Raw genomic sequence first — 19,833 nt, forward strand, 5'->3', positions numbered from 1 at the left:
TGTTTCCCGTGTAGAAAAATGCTTGGCACATCATATGCATTTAGTCAATATGTATTGAATGAATTCATGACTTCTATAGTCATTTAACCACTCTGTGCTTTGGTTTCATCTTTTAGAAATCAGAATGAGAATTCCATATAGACTGGTGAGGATTATGTGAGACAGCTCTATCTAACCCCAGCACATTATAAGTATTAAGCAGGTACTGGTTACCTGGCCTGACTCCTCTTGTATTCTTTGCCTACAAACGACAATGCAAATAGAAAACAGCAACTCTTCAACTCACAATATATTTGTTTTCTTCTTGTCTTCTTTTGTTTTTAATCTTTGTGAACCCGATGGAATAATTTCCAGACAGTGTTTCTTTCTTTCTCTTGTACACTCCTTCATTTTCCACTGCTGATACTTTACTATTTTTCTTTCCCTTCACCTTTAACAGTGACTGAAGTTAAATTAAAATTCTCTTGGAGCATCTGGGTGAAGCGTCTAACTTCCGCTCAGGCCATGATCTCACAGCTTGTGGATTTGAGCCTTGCATCAGGTTCTGCGCTCATAGCTCAGAGCCTGGAGCCTGCTTCTAATTCTGTGTCTCCCTCTCTCTCTGCCCCCTCCCTGCTTGTACTCTGTCTGTCTTTCTGTCTGTCTCTCCCCCCCATTTCAAAACAAATAAACATAATAATACAAAAATTTTTAATTAAAATTCTATCAAGTGTCTTCCTATCACTTCTCTGTCCTCACCTGTTATAAGACCAGATGTTTAATGAAAAATCTAAATAGAAATATGATTTCCCAAATTGATCTGAGAAATTTGAGCTGATTCTATTCAGATCTGCAGTTCAGAGCAAACCACATAACAACTATACCTGCTAGAAAATATCCTGGATGTTTTGCTAAAAGCTCAAAAGTTGACTAGAATGTTATGACCAGAATATGCCATTCTAGAATGAGACAGTACTTTCAAAATCGCGTTAAGTTCAAACTACTCCATTATATTGTATATACACAATGGAAAAAAACTTCATGAGAAGTTTTTAAGAACTTTAAAATTATTGATATGTATTAAAAAGCAAATAATATTGTATATCTCTTTGTTTTTAATCTTTGTGAACTGAATACTGCTATGGATAGAAATCTAGCAGAAGTTACAACATGTTATCTTCATTTCTATGGTCTAGTCATTGCTACAGTTATCACCTTTGGAGCTGGTTCATGGTGATGTACTGATGAAAAAGTATTGCATTAACCTCCTTACATTTTTTAAATGACATATTCATTTTATACAATTTAAATTTTTGAATTATATTGCTCATTGAATCAATAGTTTACTAAGCACACCAAACTACCAAGTTACCAGTAGATCTCAAAAAGTATTTGAAAATGTGTCATCACAAAATCCAGTCAGTGAGAACAAAGCAATTTTATTCCTATTTTCCTGATTACATTCAGATCCTGATTGGAAAAGAGAGAGATAAGAGTGCTTTTGTGAGTAGGATCCAAGAAGATATTTGTGCCCACCCTCAGTTATTCATACAGATTCTCATATTAGAATCATTCTGATCACTCTAACTCCTGAACTTGACATCAATCCAGTGTATTTAGCATCCCTTTCTCAGACTCTCCCCTGAAGAGTTGCCTGAAACTTCCTCCAGTTCCCCTGATTAAAGTCTAGGTGAGATCTGTGCAGTGGCAGGTTTTTATAACCATCTCAGAGCCTTAACCTCAAGAAGCTCTGCATCTTTGGAAGAAAGTTGCTGCCTGCATTAGGATGATGGGCAATCATACCACAGCGAGCACATTCCTTCTGTGGGGGTTTTCCAGTTTCCCAGACTTGCAGGGTCTCCTCTTTGTGATGATTTTCTTCTCCCATGTGACCATCCTAGCTGCAAATGTGTGCATAATGGTGGCCATCAAGCTGAGTCACAACCTTCACACCCCCATGTATTTTTTCCTCTGTGGTCTGTCCTTTTCAGAAACTTGTACCACTATGGCAATCATCCCCCGCATGCTAGTGGACTTGCTATCAGATAGCAAGGCCATCTCTCTTCCTGAGTGTGCCACACAGATGTTTTTCTTCTTTGGTTTGGGAGCCAATAACTGCTTCATCATGGCTGCCATGTCTTACGACCGTCACACTGCCATTCACAGCCCACTGCGCTATAAGGTCTTGATGACCCATAAGATCTGCTTTCAGTTCATGATGGCCTCTTGGATGGCTGGGTTCCTGGTTTCTCTGTGCATCATCATCACTGTATTCAACTTGTCTTTCTGTGACTCCAACATCATCGAGCACTTCTTCTGTGACATCTCACCTGTGGTCTGCCTTGCCTGTGATTACACCTCCCATCACGAAATGGCTATTTTTGTGCTCTCTGCCTTCGTGTTGGTGGGCAGCTTTGTTTTCATTATGATGTCCTATGTCTTCATTGTGTCCAGAGTTGTGAAGATGCCCTCTACCAAGGGGAAGTATAAGGCCTTCTCCACTTGCTCCTCCCACCTCACTGTGGTGTGCATACACTATGGATTTGCTGGCTTTGTCTACTTGAGGCCCAAGGACAGGGACTCATTCCGTGAAGACATGCTGATGGCGGTCACATACACAGTGCTGACACCTCTGCTTAACCCCATCGTTTACAGTCTCAGAAACAAAGACATGCAGACAGCCCTAAGGAAGGTATTAGGCAAGACAAATAGGTTCATCCCTTAGATGGGGAGTAGAAGAATACCGGACATTAAAAATGTACAGACTGTTGATAAATATAAGTGGAAAAAGTGGAGTATTTCTAATCAAATCAACCCTTTGTGTACAAAACATTTGAAGTATTAACTAATTACCTAATATATCCTGGCACCAGCATTTTTTCTAGTACAAACTATATATAGTTTTAAAATATGTGTAAATATGTGTGTATGCATATATACATACAAGAATGCATGAGTGAATCAAAACATGTTTTGTGACACAGTATTTTCACAGTAGGAGCTGAATGAATCTGTTAATGGATTATTGTTTTGGTGTCATTTCTAAGAACTTTTTGACTAGTTGTACATTTTGAATATGTTCTCCTCTTTTCTCCTATTCTTAAGGTTTATCGTTATACATTTTACATCTAGGTCCTTATTGTGTTTTGAGTTAATACTTATATAAATTGTGAGGTTTTATGTTGAGGTGCTTCTGCCCTCCATGGATGTCTCATTCCTCCAGAGCCATTTGTTGAAAGCCCTTCCTTTCACTGGATTCCTTTGTACCTTTTAAAAAAATCAGCTGAACACACTTGTATAGGTCTTTCTCTGGGTTCTCTTCAGCCTCAGTGGTTTATACATCTATTCTTTCATCAGTACCACACTTCCATCAGTATCCTTCACTTTATTCTTCTCTTTAAAAATTATTTTATATATTCTAGGACCTTTCTTTTTTAGTGCTTAGCATTTAGTGCTGTGAATTTTCCTCTTAGTACTGCTTTAGTTGAGTCTCACTTGTATTGATATTTGCCTTTTTATTTTCATTCTGTTGTATGTTATTTTTTAAATACTGAGGTCCCAGGTCTTTTTTTTTATCATTTATTTTTTGTTTAGAGAATTACTTTAGCAATCACTCAAAGGTAGTTTTGTTAAACAGAGCAAATTTTCATAGCTTTCCTTCATCTGAAATGTCTTTATTACTCCTTCGTTTCTGAAGGCTATATCTTGCCAGTTGTAAATACATTTGCCAATTCTTTGCTTTTAGTACAGATGGTCCCTAACTTACGACAGTTTTGGCTTGTAATTTTTTTTTAACTTTACATCGGTGTGAAGGCAATTTTCATTCAACAGAACCCATACTTCAGTTTTGAATTTTGACCTTTTCCTGGCACTTGTGATACTGGGTGGCGGCATGGAGTTACAACAGGAGAACACACAACCGATAACACTCAAAACCATTCTGTACTCACACAACCATTCTGTTTTTCACTTTCAGTACAGCATTCAATAAATTACATGAGATACTCACTACTTTATTATAAAATAGGATTGTGTCAAATGGTTTTGCCCAACTGTAGGCTAATGCTAGTGTTCTGAGCATGTGTAAGGAAGGCTGGGCTAGGTGTTCTGTAGGTTAGGTGCCGGGGTCCAGCCCTAGCAGGTCCAGGGGTTCCCGAATGATGAACAGCATTGGCGAAAATAAAATAAAATAAAATAAATGGATACAGACAACAGCAGTGTGTTAGACTGGCCGCTTTATTGTGGCAAGCGTGGCATTATATTTGTTAGCAAAATCCTTGTAGCGTGTGTTATCTATGTTTCTCGTCATTACCTAATTCTAAAAATGTTCCTTTGTGTAGTCACCCATTAGGGAACAACATAGTTATTTTCTTGTAACATTCCCTCCTGCCCTTTCAAGGTCATCTAGCTCTCAACACCTCAAGTGGAATGTTTTACAAGGACATGACTTCTTAATTGTTCCTTTGTACCATTTGCAGTACAAGGGACAAAAGTATTCACTTTGGGGTGCCGGGAGGGAGCCAGGAGGGTCCTGGGAACCCACGCCTTATGCGCTCCCAGAGAGACAATGTATACCTAGGAACTAATGAATCATTCTGTACCTTAACCCACCAGGTCCAGTTATCATCTGGAATGCCTCCTGGGGGCCAAGTGGGCCTAGGGGTTGGAGTAACTTGTATCCATAGATACATTCCTTTGTTGCTGAGTGGGGATTTTGAACCCATTTGTCCCCCTCCTTGGCTGGGAAATATATGGGGCTATCCTTCCTTTAGGTAGAGGAGAGTGGCAAGGGCTGGATGTAGGGCCGCATAATTTCCCTGCGTAATCTTCTTCTTTCCCCGATGGTTCTTTTCCTGGGGGGTCTGTCACGGGCAATTCCCCAACCGACAGATCCCCAGGTACTTTCATTGGTAGGGGGGCTGCCCTGACCAACGCTAAGGCCACATTACATAAAAGCAGGAGTACAAGAAGCTTCACTGTCAGTGGGCCGCCATGCAGTGCCGATCCGTCCACTGCCCGGGCTCTGCCATCAGGCTGGTTGGATAGCTCGGCTTCCAGCAGTTAGGCATATGAAACGCGTTTTCAGCCCTGTTGAAGTGTAGCTGCAAGCACCATGTGAGTGTGTGTGTTCAGCTTCCTACTGGGCACTACTGACACAACTCTAGCAAAATGGAGTGCCAACTCACGCTGCCTGCCTACACATGGCTGAGATCCATCTCAGCCCTGATCTTCATCCCTGATGATGAAGCCATCTTCAGCCCTGATGGCTCTTTCTCGAGAGTTTGACACTGGCACATGCCTCCTTGCCTCCAGGTAAGCTCAGCTCTTTTTTGGGCTCCACTGCTACTAAGCAGGGGAGCAGAGAGCTGGTTCCCGCTGCCTTATTGTTGCAGGGTATGGGGGAAAGCTCAGCTACCCACTGGTGCACTCCCAAGTAGGGCTGGAGGCACGAGGAGCAGATACCATTACCAGTCACCTCACACTCCCTCATTAAGTCTCATGCTGCCAGGTGACAGTGGAGGCTCATTTTGCCCCTGGACTCCGCTGACATTACCCTGGCCGGGGATTCAGAGGGTGGGTGGGGTGAACATCAGCAACCTGCTTGGCCCCACCGAAACCTGGAGGTGGGTAGCAGGTATGATTTTCCACAGGTATTTGTCTGGAGTAGGGCAGGTATTGCCAAAAGGTTTTCTGTTCTGTTAAGGCCATTCTTTTCCACTTTGGCTAGGAGAACCTGGGTTTTCTTAGCGTCCTTTTTGTCTGAGTCTCTTGGTGGTTCTGGACTGGAGGCTTCTGTAGCATCCTGTCCAGGATAGAAGGAAACCCAGGGACTCACTGCTGTTTGTTACTCAGTTCCTTTGCTTATTTGTTTTATCTGTAAGTGTTTAGGGGGATTTTTCTGTTTTTGTTTTTGTTTTTGGGGGGTTTTTGTTTGTTTTTGTTTTTGTTTTTGCCAACAAGAGGGAGGCCCTGAGAGGAATGGAGCTACTTCATCTTTAAGAGAACCAGAAGTCAATGCTTTCAAACATTTAAAGATATTTATCCACCTTCTTATTTATGTTGTGATGACAAGCTGGTCTAATACAAGCTAGCCTGACATATCTAACACAGAAATGTCTACCCTAAACTCTGAACAGAAAGAGTTGGCTGGAAAGGAATGTACCTGGGACAGATGAAAAAATCCTCTAGCGGTGAAGATGTTTCAAGGAGCCCCTCACTCCAGCCCTCCAGAGAGTATATGCCTTAAAAGAAGGCAAAATATTTAGAGGATATTTGTGACCTTGAGCTTTTGCTTAACCTTTATGCACCTCAGTTACAGCCTCTGTAAAAAAACAAAAACAAAAACAAAAACAAAACAGGTTAGAAAAAAGACTTCATAAGGTTATTCTGAGGATTAATTGGGTGAATACGTGTAAATCACGAACAGTACCTGGAGTGTAGTAAACAATCCCATCGTGTTAGCTCCTGTTGCAAATACCGCTGTAGCTGGTATTACTTCTTTCACTAACATTTGATTTCTAGATCTTCTAACTCTGCAGCCATGCACATACATGAGGGAGATATCATTTGACTGAGGAGGGCGATTACAAAACTTTTACTAAACTAGGATGAGATTCTAGTTGCCAGTCTGTTAAACAATGCGGAGGCAGTGGCATAATTGTGGTGAGCATGAGTTTGTGTAAAAGCCTCTCATGACCGTAGCAGGATCTGACCCAGATGTTCACTTACTTGAGCCGGTGTGACGCATTCAGCAGCTCAGTGGCCAAGACTGTAAGGCAGTGGAGTCAGTGGTTCATGCCAGAGCAAAAGCTCATTCAGTCATCCATTCACTTATTAATCTTTCATTCACTCATTTCAAATACGCATTTAGGCTGGCTGTGTATAAACTAGATGCATGGAGGAAGAGCAAAGACACTGTAGTATCTGTGGAAAGCTTCCAGCATTGTGGAGAAAGCAAATATTAAATCTGTAACTGTAAGTGCACTGAGTATTCTGAAGAAAATATACAGAGTTCTGCAGGTATAGTTAATTTGTTCTGGAGCCTCAACGAGGCTTCTCAGGATAAGAAACAACATTCAAGTTGGTATCTATAGCATAAGTAGGTGTTACCAAGGTGAGGGGAAAAATGAATTCAGGTAGAGGCACTGCATGTAAGAGGGTCCTGCGGCAGCAAAGAATATAGACATATTTGAGGCACCTAGATGGCTCAGACAGTTAAGTGTCCAACTTCGGCTCAGGTCATGATCTCATGGTTTCAAGCCCCATGTCAGGCTCTGTGCTGACAGTTCAGAGCCTGCTTCAAATTCTGTGTCTCCTTCTCTCTCTGCTCCTCTCTCACTCATGCTCTGTCTCTTTCTTTCTCTCAAAAATAAAATAAACATTAAAAGGAAAAAAGAATATGCACCTGTTTAAGGATTTAAAAGAAGACCGAGGGGTCAAGTAAGATTCATTCCCGGGATGCAAGGGTGGTTCAGTATTTGCAAATAAATCAATGTGATCACATCAATAAGAGAAAGGATAAAAACCATATGATCATCTAATAGATGAAGAAAAAGCATTTGATGAAGTACAGCCTTCATTTAGAATAATAGCCCTCAACAAAGTAGGTGTAGAGGAAACATATCTCAACAAAATAAGGGTCATATATGAAAAACCCATAGAGAACATCATACTCAGTGTGGGGGGGGGGGAGGGGGGATGAGAGCTTTTCCCTTAAGGTCAGAAACAAGACAAAGATGTCCACTCTCACCACTTTCATTCAACATAGTACTGGAAATCCTAGCCGCAGCAATCAGACAACAAAAGGAAATAAAAGGCATCCAAATTGGTAAGGAAGAAATAAAACTTTCACTATCTGCAGATGACATGATGCTTTATATGAAAAACCCTAAAGATTCCACCAAAAAACTATTAGAACTGGTAAATGAATTCAGTAAAGTCACAGGATACAAAATCAATATTCAGAAATCTGTTGCATGTCTATACATTAATAATGAAGCAGCAGAAAGAAATTAACAGTATTATTTATGATTGCACCCAAAATAATAAGATACCTTAAGAATAAAACTAACCAAAGAGATGAAAGACCTGTACCCTGAAAACTGTAAAACACTGATGAAAGAAACTGAAGACAACACAAATAGACATTCCATGCTCATGGGTTGGAAGAACAAATACTGTTAAAATGTCTACACTACCCAAAGCAATCTACACATTTAATGCAATCCCTATCAAAATACCAGCAGCATTTTTCACAGAACTAGAACAAAAAAATCCTAAAATTTATATGGAACCACAAAAATTTGGCTACCCCAAATATCCAAAGCAATCTTGAAAAAGCAAAGCAAGGCCAGAGGCATCACAATTCTAGGCTTTGGGTTATAGTACAAAGCTGCAGTAATCAAAACAGTATGGTACTGGCACAAAAATAGACACATAGATCAATAGAACAGAATAGAAAACCCAGAAATAAACCCACACTTATATGGTCAATTAGTCTTTTGATAAAGCAGGAAAGAATATGCAATGGAAAAAAGATAGTCTCTTTAACAAATGGTGTTGAGAAAACTGATCAGCTGCATGCAAAAGAATGAAACTGGACCACTTACACCATACACAAAAATAAATTCAAAATGGATTAAACACCTAAATGCAAGACAGGAAACCATCAAAATCCTAGAAGAGAGCACAGGCAGAAATGTCTCTAACATTAGCCGTAGGAGCATTTTTCTAGATATGTCTCCTAAGGCAAGAGAAACAAAAGCAAAAATAAATTATTGGGACTTCATCAAAATAAAAAGCTTCTGCACAATGAAGGAAACAATCAATAAAACTTAAAGGCAACCTACTGAATGTGAGAATATATTTGCAAATAACATCTGGTAAAGGGTTAGTATCCAAAATATATAAAGAATTTATAACACTCAACACCCAAAGAACAAATAATCCAATTTAAAAATGGGAAGAAGACATGAACAGATATTTCTCCAAAGAAGACATCCAGATGACCAATAGACACATGCAAAGATGCTCAACATCACTCATCATCAGGTAAATGCAAATTAAAACCACAGTGAGATATCACCTCATACCTGTCAGGATGGCTAAAATCAAAAACACAAAGAAACAACAGGTAGTAGTGAGGATGTGGAGAAAGGACAACCCTCTTGCACTGTTGGTGGGAATGCAAACTGGTGCAGCCACTCTGGAGAACAATATGGAGGTTCCTCAAAACGTTAAAAATAGAACTACCTTATGATCCAGTAATTGCACTACTGAATATTTACCCAAAAGATATACACTAATTCAAAGGGATACATGCAACCCTATGTTTACAGTAGTATTATTTACAGTAGCCAAATTATGGAAGCAGCCCAAGTGTCCATGGATAGATGAATGGACAAAGATGAGGTGGTATATATATACAGTGGAATATTTTTCAGCCATAAAGAAGAATGAAATCTTGCCATTTGCAAAATGTATAGAGCTAGAGAGTATAATGCTAAGTGAAATAAGTCAATCAGAGAAAGACAACTACCATATGATTTCACTCATATGTGGAATTTAAGAAACAAAACAAAGGAGCAAAGGAAAAAATAGAGACAAAGCAAGAAACAGCCTCAGTTATAGAGAACAATCTAATGGCTACAAGAAGGAAGATGGGTGGGGAATGGGTGAAATAGGTGAGGGGGATTAAGGAGTGTATTTGTCATGATGAGCACTGGGTGATGGATGGAAGTATTGAATCACCATATTGAACACCTGAAACTAATATAACACTGTATGTTAACCAAACTGGAATTAAAATTAAACGGATAAATTTTGCCTCTTTTCTAAGCTCTCTGGGGGATATTAATTAAAGAAGTAATCTGTTTAGGTTTATGGTCATGGTTGGTGTATGGAGAATGAATTGGAAGAGAGTAAAAGATGGTAGAGGAAAGCTAGTCAGGGTTGTATTAGTCAGGATTCACCAAAGATACAGAACCAGTAAAAAAATATATATGAGTATGTAAGTACGTATACAGAGAGAGAGAAAGATTTTAAGGAAGTGGTTCACACAGTTGTTACAATCAGCAGTTTCAAAATCCACAGGGCAGTCCAGCAGACTGGAAATTCCATAAGAGTTGATGTTGCATTCTTGAGTCCAAAGGTATTATCCTTCTTTTTCAGAGGACCTCAGTTTTTTTCTCTTCAGGCTTTCAACTAATTGAACAACCCTAATTGGACAACTAATTGAATTACCCTTGGAGGGTAATGTACTTTACTCAAATTCTACTGATTAAATATTACTAACATCTAAAAATACCTTCACAGCCACACATAGACTGGCGTTTGACCAAACAACTGATCACCATAGCCGAGTAAAAGTAAGCTATCACAGTAGTTCTACTGTACAATAAATGTATGAGGTAGTAGTTTGAAATAGGATTGCTGACAACAGAAATGAAAAGACGTAGGAATAAATATTGGACTCTGAATGTATCACACTTTGTGATCGGATGTAGGAATGTGAGGGTGGGGAAAGAATTCAATTTCTTTTTGGGGTTTGGAATCCATAAGCTGATTGAATGAGGTACCTCTTACTGGGTTACAGAATATTGGAGGGAGCAATTTGGGGTGGGAAATACTACTTTAGTTTGAGAAAAGCTGTGCTTGGCTTTTATTAGACAAAAACATTTTTGTCTAAAACATTAAAGAGAGGACTAGGAAAGAGAAATAAGCATGATAGTGGTCAGCACATAAAGGAAAGTTAAGCTTTATGGGGGGGGAAACACAACCCAGTCGCCTCCAGCTGCCTTCACAGGCTGTGAGTCTCTCCATGAACAAGTCACTCTAAGAGTTGTTTGTTTACTCAGTCTCTGAGGAGTTCAGGAGTCACACTCACTCCCACAGAGAAGTCACCTGTCTGACCTGACAGAGGCATTCACAGGTTAGGCCGGGGCATCTCGTCCTGTTCTTTTATGAGGCCCTCTGCAGCTAGGCTGGAGCCAGGGTCCACAAACAGGCCAGCATTTATGGGTCCACAGAGCCGTCCCCAGCAGATAACCTTACTGCAAAAATGTTTCCAGTTGTTTTACTGTCTGGTTCCCTTTAGTCATTTCCCCTCAGAATATACTCAGTCCTAGTAATTATCACGCTCATTTCAAGATAAGCTGTGATTGAAATGGACATAGTCTTAAAGGTTCAGAGGTACAATAACCTTAACTAATGCAGAGAACAACTTTTGAAGAAATATGAATACAAGTTATGAAGGATTTTCAGTTGATTATGTTTTCATGTGAACCAATTTGTGTTTATAACTTAGATTTAAATTAACTTTGTTAAAGGTAACTCACTATAAGCCTCTGATTTACAAATTTTACTTGACTAAAAAGCTCCATGCTGGCTGACATACGGACTGATATATTTAGACCACAAACATTCTCTATCCTTTTTATTATTATATTTACCACATATTATTATATCAAGTATCATAAAATAAGCTTTGCCAAGCTCTCTCTTCAGAGCCGCCTTCATCTCACTCTTCCTGAGGCTGTAGATGAGGGGGTTCAATATGGGGATCACCACCATGTAGAATACAGACACCACCTTGTTCTGGTCCGTTGAGTAGCTGGACTTGGGCATCACATAAATGAGCGTGTTCGTCCTATAGCACAGAGTGACCGCTGTGAGGTGGGATGTACAAGTGGAAAAGGCCTTGTGGCGTCCCTTGGTGGAGCACATCTTCAGGATGGTGATGAGGATACGGATGTAGGAGGCAGCTCTGACACACCGTGACCACAACAATGGAGCCAGCCGTCTATGAGGGGACACTTGCGGAGGTGCTGATACCAGAGTGGGAGAGTTTAACTAAAGGAGCAAAATCACAGAGAAAGTGATGGACTTGACTTGTTCCACAGAAGAGTAAAAAAAGAGAAGCAAATAGTAGAAGAGAAGCATTGAGAAAACTACCTACACAAGCCACCGTAAGTGAACACACACCTGTGTGGACATTTTGGTTGAATAAAGCAGCGGGTCACAGATGGCCATGAAGCGATCAGACGTCATGGCAGCCAGAAGGAGGCACTCACTTGACCCAAAGAAAACAGCTGAACTCACCTGGACAGCACGTCCAAGACAGGAGATTGTATGTCTCTCCATCAGGAAGTTTACAAGCATATGAGGTGTGACAGAAGATGAAGAGCCTATATCAGCCAAGGGCAGGCAGCTCAGAAAAAACTACCTAAGGTGGTGGGGCTGAGAGGCAAGTCTGATAAGAATGATTGTACTGAGGTTGCCAGATATGGTCGCCAGGTAGATGCAAAGGATGGTTATGAAGAGGATGGCTCAGAAGACAGGTTATCAGTTAGGCCCGATGAAATGAACCCTGTTATTGCAGTGTGGTTCCCATCCCCCAGGGAATCCACGAGGCCACAGAGCTGCTACCAAACTGAAGCTCTGATGAAAACATTACAGAAGTTACAAGTTTGATGGTTTCATTTTTGTTAAGACACCAAGAGGTTATTATAAACAGGTAAATATTCAGGGTGCCTGGGTGGCTCAGTTGGTTAAGCATCCAACTTTTTTTTTTTAATTTTTTTAAATGTTTTTATTTATTTTTGAGACAGAGAGCATGAGCAGGGAAGGGGCAGAAAAGGAGAGACACACAAAATCCGAAGCAGGCTCCAGGCTCTGAGCTGTCAGCACAGAGCCCGACGCAGGGCTCGAACTCACGAACTGTGAGATCATGACCTGAGCCGAAGTCAATCGTTTAACTGACTGAGCCACCCAGGCGCCCCAAGCGTCCAACTTTTGATTTCCACTCCGGTTATGTTTTCACAGTTCATGGGTTTGAGCCCAGCACCAGGCTCTGTTCTAACATCTCAGAGCCTGCTTGGGATTCTCGCTCTCTCTCTTTCTCTCTCTCTCTCTCTTTCTCACTGCCCCCACTCATGCTTACATTCTCTCATGCCTCTTTATCTCAAATACATAAATAAACATTTAAAAAAATTCAATAACAAAGTTAAAATTGAAGCTAAGTTTGGACTTTTTTTATTTTATAGTACAAAACGTATACACTTTATATATGATTTTAGAGTCAAAAGTTTATATATTTATATGAGTATTCTATATCTTAAGAATAGTTTTCAGCAGAAATACTAGGGAAACTCCAAACAGGGTACACTCTTGTCTTTATATTATATATTTATAAAATGTATTTAAAGTAGCTTTAAAGCTAAAGATAAAAAAACGTAAGATTTATGAAAAGAACAAAAGGAATGGTAAGCATAACAGAAACGATAATAATATGTAGATATAGGCCTATTTATTTATCGTATAAAAAAGGTACTAGTAAATCACAAAGTTTACAGTGCCAGTAAAACAAGACCATTTTTTTAAACATTTATTTTGAGAGGGCGAGAATGCGCGCACGCGTGCGAGTAAGCAGAGGAGGGGCAGAGAGAGAGAGGGAGAGAGAATCCAAGCACTGTCAGCACAGAGCCCAATAAGGGCTTGAACTCATGAACCAAACTGTGAGATCATGACCTGAGCTGAAATCAAGAGTCAGACACTTAACCGACTGAGCTACTTAGGCACCCCCAAACAAGACCATCTTTTTAAAGGAGAAATACAATTTTCTTGATAGGACAAATAAGAAATAGAAGGGAATTTCAAGTTAAGGTTATAAATGAAGTCATCTATTGTAAATTTGTTATGTACATGTAATATTCACCATTAAAATATTGTTTTACCAAGTAGATTGATATATCAGCCTAATTACTATGCAATATAGATGATTAATATCTAGGACATAATTAAACTACATTTATTCAAACAAATCAAATCGTTTCCTGATGTAGCAATGTTTTCTCACTGGAGAATTATAGAATGAAATAATTTTATTTTTGACATAGTAAACACCTGAATAAATTTCCAGCCTGAAAAGTTAAGAAGTTTACCCAGGTCCGCCCAGCCGGTGGTCAGGTTGAACCTCATCTCCGTTGCTTTCTGGTTTTATATTCTAGACTTTGTCCAAAGTATCTGTTTTCCTGAAAGCTAAAGCATTCAGAACATTAAACAAAGGAAATCTTTCCACGAGATATTTACAAACAGTAAGTCCACAAAGCATCACAAATCTAGTGAATTTATTAGCATTATGGCTGAGTTCCAAGTTTGGATAGCGTAAAAAGACCTTATGAGTTTCTGATCTTATGAGTGGATAAATGACGAATCCCGGTACCTTGAAGTATGCCTGTTTATATGCACTAAATAGACCACAGAAATTTAGGTTAATTCAGCTCAGGTCACTTGTTAGCTGACTGCTGGGTTACATCTGCCCTGTTTCTCCACAATGATACAATTTTAGAAAATAGTATTAAGCTGTAAAAGCCAAAACCTCACCTCTTGAAATAAGAATTCATTCATCCTAGAGCAATAAATTCAAAGTCATTGTTAATTAGCAGCCATGCTATCTTATATTGTTGTTTGTCTTTGGGGATAAATCTCTCAGAAGATTCTGAAGTTTCAAATGTGAATTCACAAGCACCAGGGTCATTATCACATTCTCCAGTGAATATTGAGCAGTTCCCTTCACACAGACACAGCTAATCTTTAAAGGTTCTGTCAGTTCTCAAATGATCTCTTTATTTTTTTTCTTTTTATCTAGGTATTGGTGCACTTTCATTTGATAATTACTGGGAGTGTAATATAATAAATAATCTCCTGGCTAAATATTGGCTCTAAGTTTACTTTGATATTTCAGGTTAAGGAATACTAAAAAATATATAACTTTAGCTCCATTCATTCAACATGTGTTCATTTTGTAAGCATTTTATAGTGATGTAGGTAAGGCACTCCATTAGCTACCCAGGGTAATTTGGGATGGAATGCCATATAAAGTTGAATTTTAAATAACACAATTTTAAAGACATGTATACATTTTTTTCTAGCAAAAAGTATGAAATGAGTATCTTTTAAAATTGTATACACAGGGAGCTGTGAAGTAAGATGATGTTTGGGATGACTTCCAGATTGGATTTAGCCTGCATGCCTCAAAGAGCTGGCTAGTGGCTTATCTGACTAGAAGAATAATGGTAGAAACAGCTGTCTTCAGCCTGAGACTCATTCTAATTCTCTTGCTAATCCTAACTGGAGAAAGTCCTATCTCGCTCTCCTGATGCACCTTGATGGGTTTCCAGTGATAATACTAACCAACTTTCATCCAGACTTAACTCCTTGCCAAGCGCTGTGCTTTACTTTTTACTTACCTCTTCTCATTTAATCCTCATGATAATTTAGTAAACCAAGTATTTGCATGATTTCAACTTCACCAAGAGAGAACTGAGGTTTAAATTAAGCCACTTGTCCAAATGTGCTCAAATGGTAAAACTAAACCCAGGTTCAAAATCCAGGTCAGACTAAATGCTAAAATGTGCACTCTTAATAGGACTGTCATCTAGTGAACTTGAGTTCCTCAATGATGACCACTGGTTCCAAGCTAGTCCTTGATTTACATTTTTCTCTCTGCCCTTGACACTCTGTCCAATTCCCTAAAACTGGCGGGACCTACAGGCCAGAATTCAGGACCCTCATTTCCTGTCCTGTGTTCATTAGTGGGCACCTCCTGTTGATTTTACCTCCTAAATTCCTATCGAATGTGTCCACTCCCTTTGGATCTCAACACTACACTAGCTGTCCTTATTGATTTTCCGACATGCACATCTGGCCTTCCACACAGCAGCCAGAGGGAGTTATTTATTAAAAGAATTTAATATTCATTTTTTGTACTTTCACATAATTACATGCGCTTAGTTAAAATGGCTCATAAAGAAAACAATGGCCCACTGACCAGTTCTTTACAAATCCAAATTCCCACTCCCAGTAGGAAACCACTTTGGACTCTTTAAACTACTTCATGGTTGAGATTCATCAGTGTCTGTAAATCAGAGCTTTCCTAAAGAATAATTAGGATTTCTGTGTTTTGTTTGTGATATTGTGATGAATAATAAGAAATATATATATTTCTTGGTTTTGGTTTCTAGCACAGAGCTCCTAAAACCTTCAGAATTTCCTAAATGGTGAGAGCAACCAAGTGCCTTTTGTTATGTTAATGAGGCAACTTTTGGATTGAGTGGGGATTAGCGCTCATTGCCCTCAGAATGAACCCTGTGATTAGACGGAGGAATGCAACTGAAACTTTCGGTTCTACCCCCTGACTTCTGGGGAGGAGAGAGGGCGAGATATTGAATCAGCCACCATAAACAATTATGCCTGTGAAATGAAGCTTCCATAAAAGCTTCATTGGGAGAGCTTCCGGGTTGGTGAACTCATGGAGATTTGGGGAGATTGGCCTGCTCAGAGAGCAGGGAAGGTCCGCACCCTTTCCCCATCCTTTGCCCTATGCATCTCTTTCATCTGGCTGTTCCTGAGTTGTATCCTTATATAATACATCAGTAATCTCATAAGTAAAATGTTCCTCTGAGTTCTGTGATGTGCTATAGCAAAGTGATCAAACCCAAGATGGGGGTGTGGGAACCTCTAATTTAGAGCCAGTCAGACAGAAATACAGGTAATAACCTGAACTTGTGACTGGTGTCTGAAGTCCAAGCAGGGGTTGTAGGAACCTCTAATCTACAGTGGGTGGGTCAGAAGCACAGATGATAACATGTGCTTGGTATTGGCAGCTGAAGTTGGATAATAGGGCAGTAGTTTTGTGGGACTGAGCCCTTAAACTGTAGGATCTGATGTTACCTCCAGGTAGATAGTGTCAGAATTGAGTTGAATTGTATGACACTCAGTCAACGTCCAGAGAATTACTTGGTGGTTATGGGGGCTCCCATACATTGGAATTCATGACCCACTACATTGGAATTCATGACCAGAACCTTTACTGCTATTTTCCCTACTTATTTAATTTGAACATAATTGTTACAAGAAGAAAAACAGTGGTTTTTCCAAGTCTAAGAATTATTACAGATATTATTAACATTAAGTTTATTAAAACTAGGTCAGACAAGAGTAATCAAGGATTGGATATCAAGAAAGAATACATTTAGTTCAATATTTTTCAAAGATAAACCACAAAAATAATTTCTCACAGCTGACAAGCATTAGAATGGGGTGGTATCAAGTTTGAAAGATACATAGCAATCAATAAGTCGAGGTAAAATGAATCTCACAGGCAAGTTTATTAAAAGCAAGTGTTGCAAGATCCTTTACCTCAATACCCGGGTTTCGTTGTCTCACCACTTCAAAGAATGAAGAGTGTAATGTCCCCGATTTTGAATCCGAGAGACCACCAAGGAGCCGATACCGATGGAAACGCAGGAGGGTTTATTTGCAAGCTCGAGCTTGGACCCAAGTATACCCGACACAGCGGAGCAGGGACTTGGACCCCTAGGTTAAGAGGCATGGCAGTTTTATAGGGGCCAGTGGCCAATGGGATTGTAACACACACAGAAAGTTGCATAGTCATGTCAGTCCACATGCAGGTGGCCAATTGAATTACAATTTACCCTATAGTAACTGTTTGAACTAGCCTATCTCTCTGGTCAGAATTAGCGCGAAAAAGTCCATGCTTCCAATTCTGTCTCCCTCTTTCTCTGCCCCTCCCCCGTTCATGCTCTGTCTCTCTCTGTCTCAAAAATAAATAAACATTAAAAAAAAAAAAAAGAATTGGCCTGAAAGTTTGGCGGGCAAAAGGTGGGGTTTAAGAATTGGCGTGCAAGTTTGGCGGACAAAAGGCAGGGTTTACATTCTTTGGCGGTTAGGGGTTCCACATTCCTATATGAGCCGGTTTCCAGTAAGGGTGTGCTCAGCAGCTTGACTAGGGTGGGGGAGTGTCTTAAGCAATAAGTAGGTCATGTGGGGGTTATACATGAGATGGTGGGTGTAGCATAAAATGGAGTTAGTCTTGCTCTGTTTGTCCAGGGGTAGGGGATTTTTGTTAAATTCCTTGGGTCCCACAAAGAGGTGGACACAGAACAAAATGGCAGCAGGCAAAAGTTTATTAGAGTATAAAATTAGAAAGTAAGAATAGTATGAAAGCTCTCTTTGCAGAGAGGGGGGCTTTCGAAGCTGAATACCCCCAACTATAGGCAAGGGTCTTTGCTTTATAAGGTTCTGAGCTACCCCCTGCCCCCCACTTCCCTTCCCCCTTGTTCCTTCTCAGGTTCTACCCTTATTGGCTTGATAACTCTAGGTGCTGGGTTGTCATTCTTGATTGGCCTGACTCCGCTGTGTGAGGAGTCACACTGTGGTCATACTGTCCCTTGTATAACATGAGTTTCATGGTTTAGTTATTTTGGTTAGATATTTTGATTGTCAAACTCCTGAGGGGAACCTGAGGGGGGGAGGGAGAGTAGGTGCTGTCTGTACATTCTTTTTTTTTTTTTTTTTAGCATTTTTTTATTTGAATTTAAGTTAGTTAATATACAGTGTAGTCTTGGCTTCAGGAGTAGAACCCAGTGATTCATCTCTTACATGTAATAGCCAGTTCTCATCCCAACAAGTGCCCTCCTTATTGCCCATCACCCATTTAGCTCATCCCCCCATCCATCTCCCCTCTCTTTTTATCTTATTTTTCTTTCCCTTCCACTATGTTATCTGTTGTGTTTCTCAAATTCTACCTGAGTGAAGTCATATGATATCTATCTTTCTCTGACTTATTTTGCTTAGCATAATACCCTCCAGTTCCATCCACATTGCTGCAAATGGCAAGATTTCATTCTTTTCCATCCTCCAAGGAGTGACTGTTACATTCTAAAGAGGAACCTTAAGCTTACTGTGGTCAGATGCTCCCAGCATTGTTTCAAAATATGTGTTTTTGCCCACCCAGAGACCTCAACTTCTAACCTTTCCTTCTCTGCCTATTTTTTTAAATTTTTTGTGAGAAAGAGTGAGTGGGGGAGGGGTGGGGACAGAAGATCCGAAGTGGGCTCTGTGCTGACAGGGCAACAGCAGCAAGCCCGATGCAGGCTCAAACACGAACCCTGAGATCATGACCTGAGCCAAAGTCAGACACTCAACACCCAGGCAGCCTCCCTTCTTGGCTATTATATCCTATCTTTCCCTATCCTATAAGCATCTCAACTTTATTCTAGCTAAGAAATACAAATCTTACTCCCTCAAAATGGGTCTTTAGTTTCTTTAATTATGTATATGTAAAAAGTATTTTTCCAACATTTTACTCATATCTATACAGCAAGATGTAATGGCTAGTTCAGTTCATTTTCATCTCAAAGTCTGTGTTACTTAAAACTTCAGTTTCTTAATCTTTCAAGTTTGCAGCTAGTGATATGAGCCCTCTGACTGTAACTCTAACTTTAGTCAAGGCTGAATTAAATAGCTTGGAGGTTAAAATTTGTATTTCTATAGCTTATGCCATTTTTTTAATTGGGCCAAAGTTTTTATATAGTCATCAACTGACATTCTGAACACCTCTGCCATTCACGTTAATACACATACACGCTCCTATATCGTCCACTCCTTCCATCTTTCATGATCTTGGATTTAGTAATGGACACGTAGGGATGATATCAAAAACATGAGCAACAAAAGAAAAAATAGGTAAATTTGCTTCGTTGAAGTTAAAACTTTTGTGCTTAAAAGGAGTCTATCAATCAGTGAAGAAACAACACACAGAAGAGGAGAAAATATTTGCATGTCATACATCTGATTAGGGCCTTGTATCAAATTATAAAGAACACTTACAATTTAATACAAATAGCTCAATTTCTTCAAGATTTTATTTTTTTAATGTTTATTTTTGAGAGAGAGAGAAGAGAGCGCGTGCTTGAGCAAGTTGGGGAGGGGCAGAGAGAGAGGGAGACAGAATCCAAAGCAGGCTCCAGGCTCTGAGTCGTCAGCACAGAG

At 39.8% G+C, this 19,833-nt stretch overlaps 2 protein-coding genes across 2 annotated transcripts; one reads left to right on the forward strand and one right to left on the reverse strand.

Moving 5' to 3' along the window:
* Positions 1–1,765: 1,765 nt before the first annotated feature.
* On the forward strand, positions 1,766–2,704 carry LOC125176173 (olfactory receptor 10T2-like). The gene has a single exon (XM_047877158.1). The coding sequence runs from the start codon at positions 1,766–1,768 to the stop codon at positions 2,702–2,704; it is 939 nt and encodes a 312-aa protein (XP_047733114.1).
* A 2,043-nt stretch (positions 2,705–4,747) lies between these two features.
* Positions 4,748–13,956, reverse strand: LOC125146507 (olfactory receptor 502-like). Its single transcript, XM_047823236.1, is given in 6 exon segments — positions 4,748–4,913; positions 6,709–6,748; positions 11,502–11,749; positions 11,751–11,952; positions 11,955–12,198; positions 13,882–13,956. Coding segments are annotated over 6 exon segments (975 nt in total).
* Positions 13,957–19,833: the final 5,877 nt, after the last annotated feature.

The sequence above is a fragment of the Prionailurus viverrinus genome, chromosome D1, assembly GCF_022837055.1.
Source record: "Prionailurus viverrinus isolate Anna chromosome D1, UM_Priviv_1.0, whole genome shotgun sequence".
NCBI classification, from domain to species: Eukaryota; Metazoa; Chordata; class Mammalia; order Carnivora; family Felidae; genus Prionailurus; species Prionailurus viverrinus.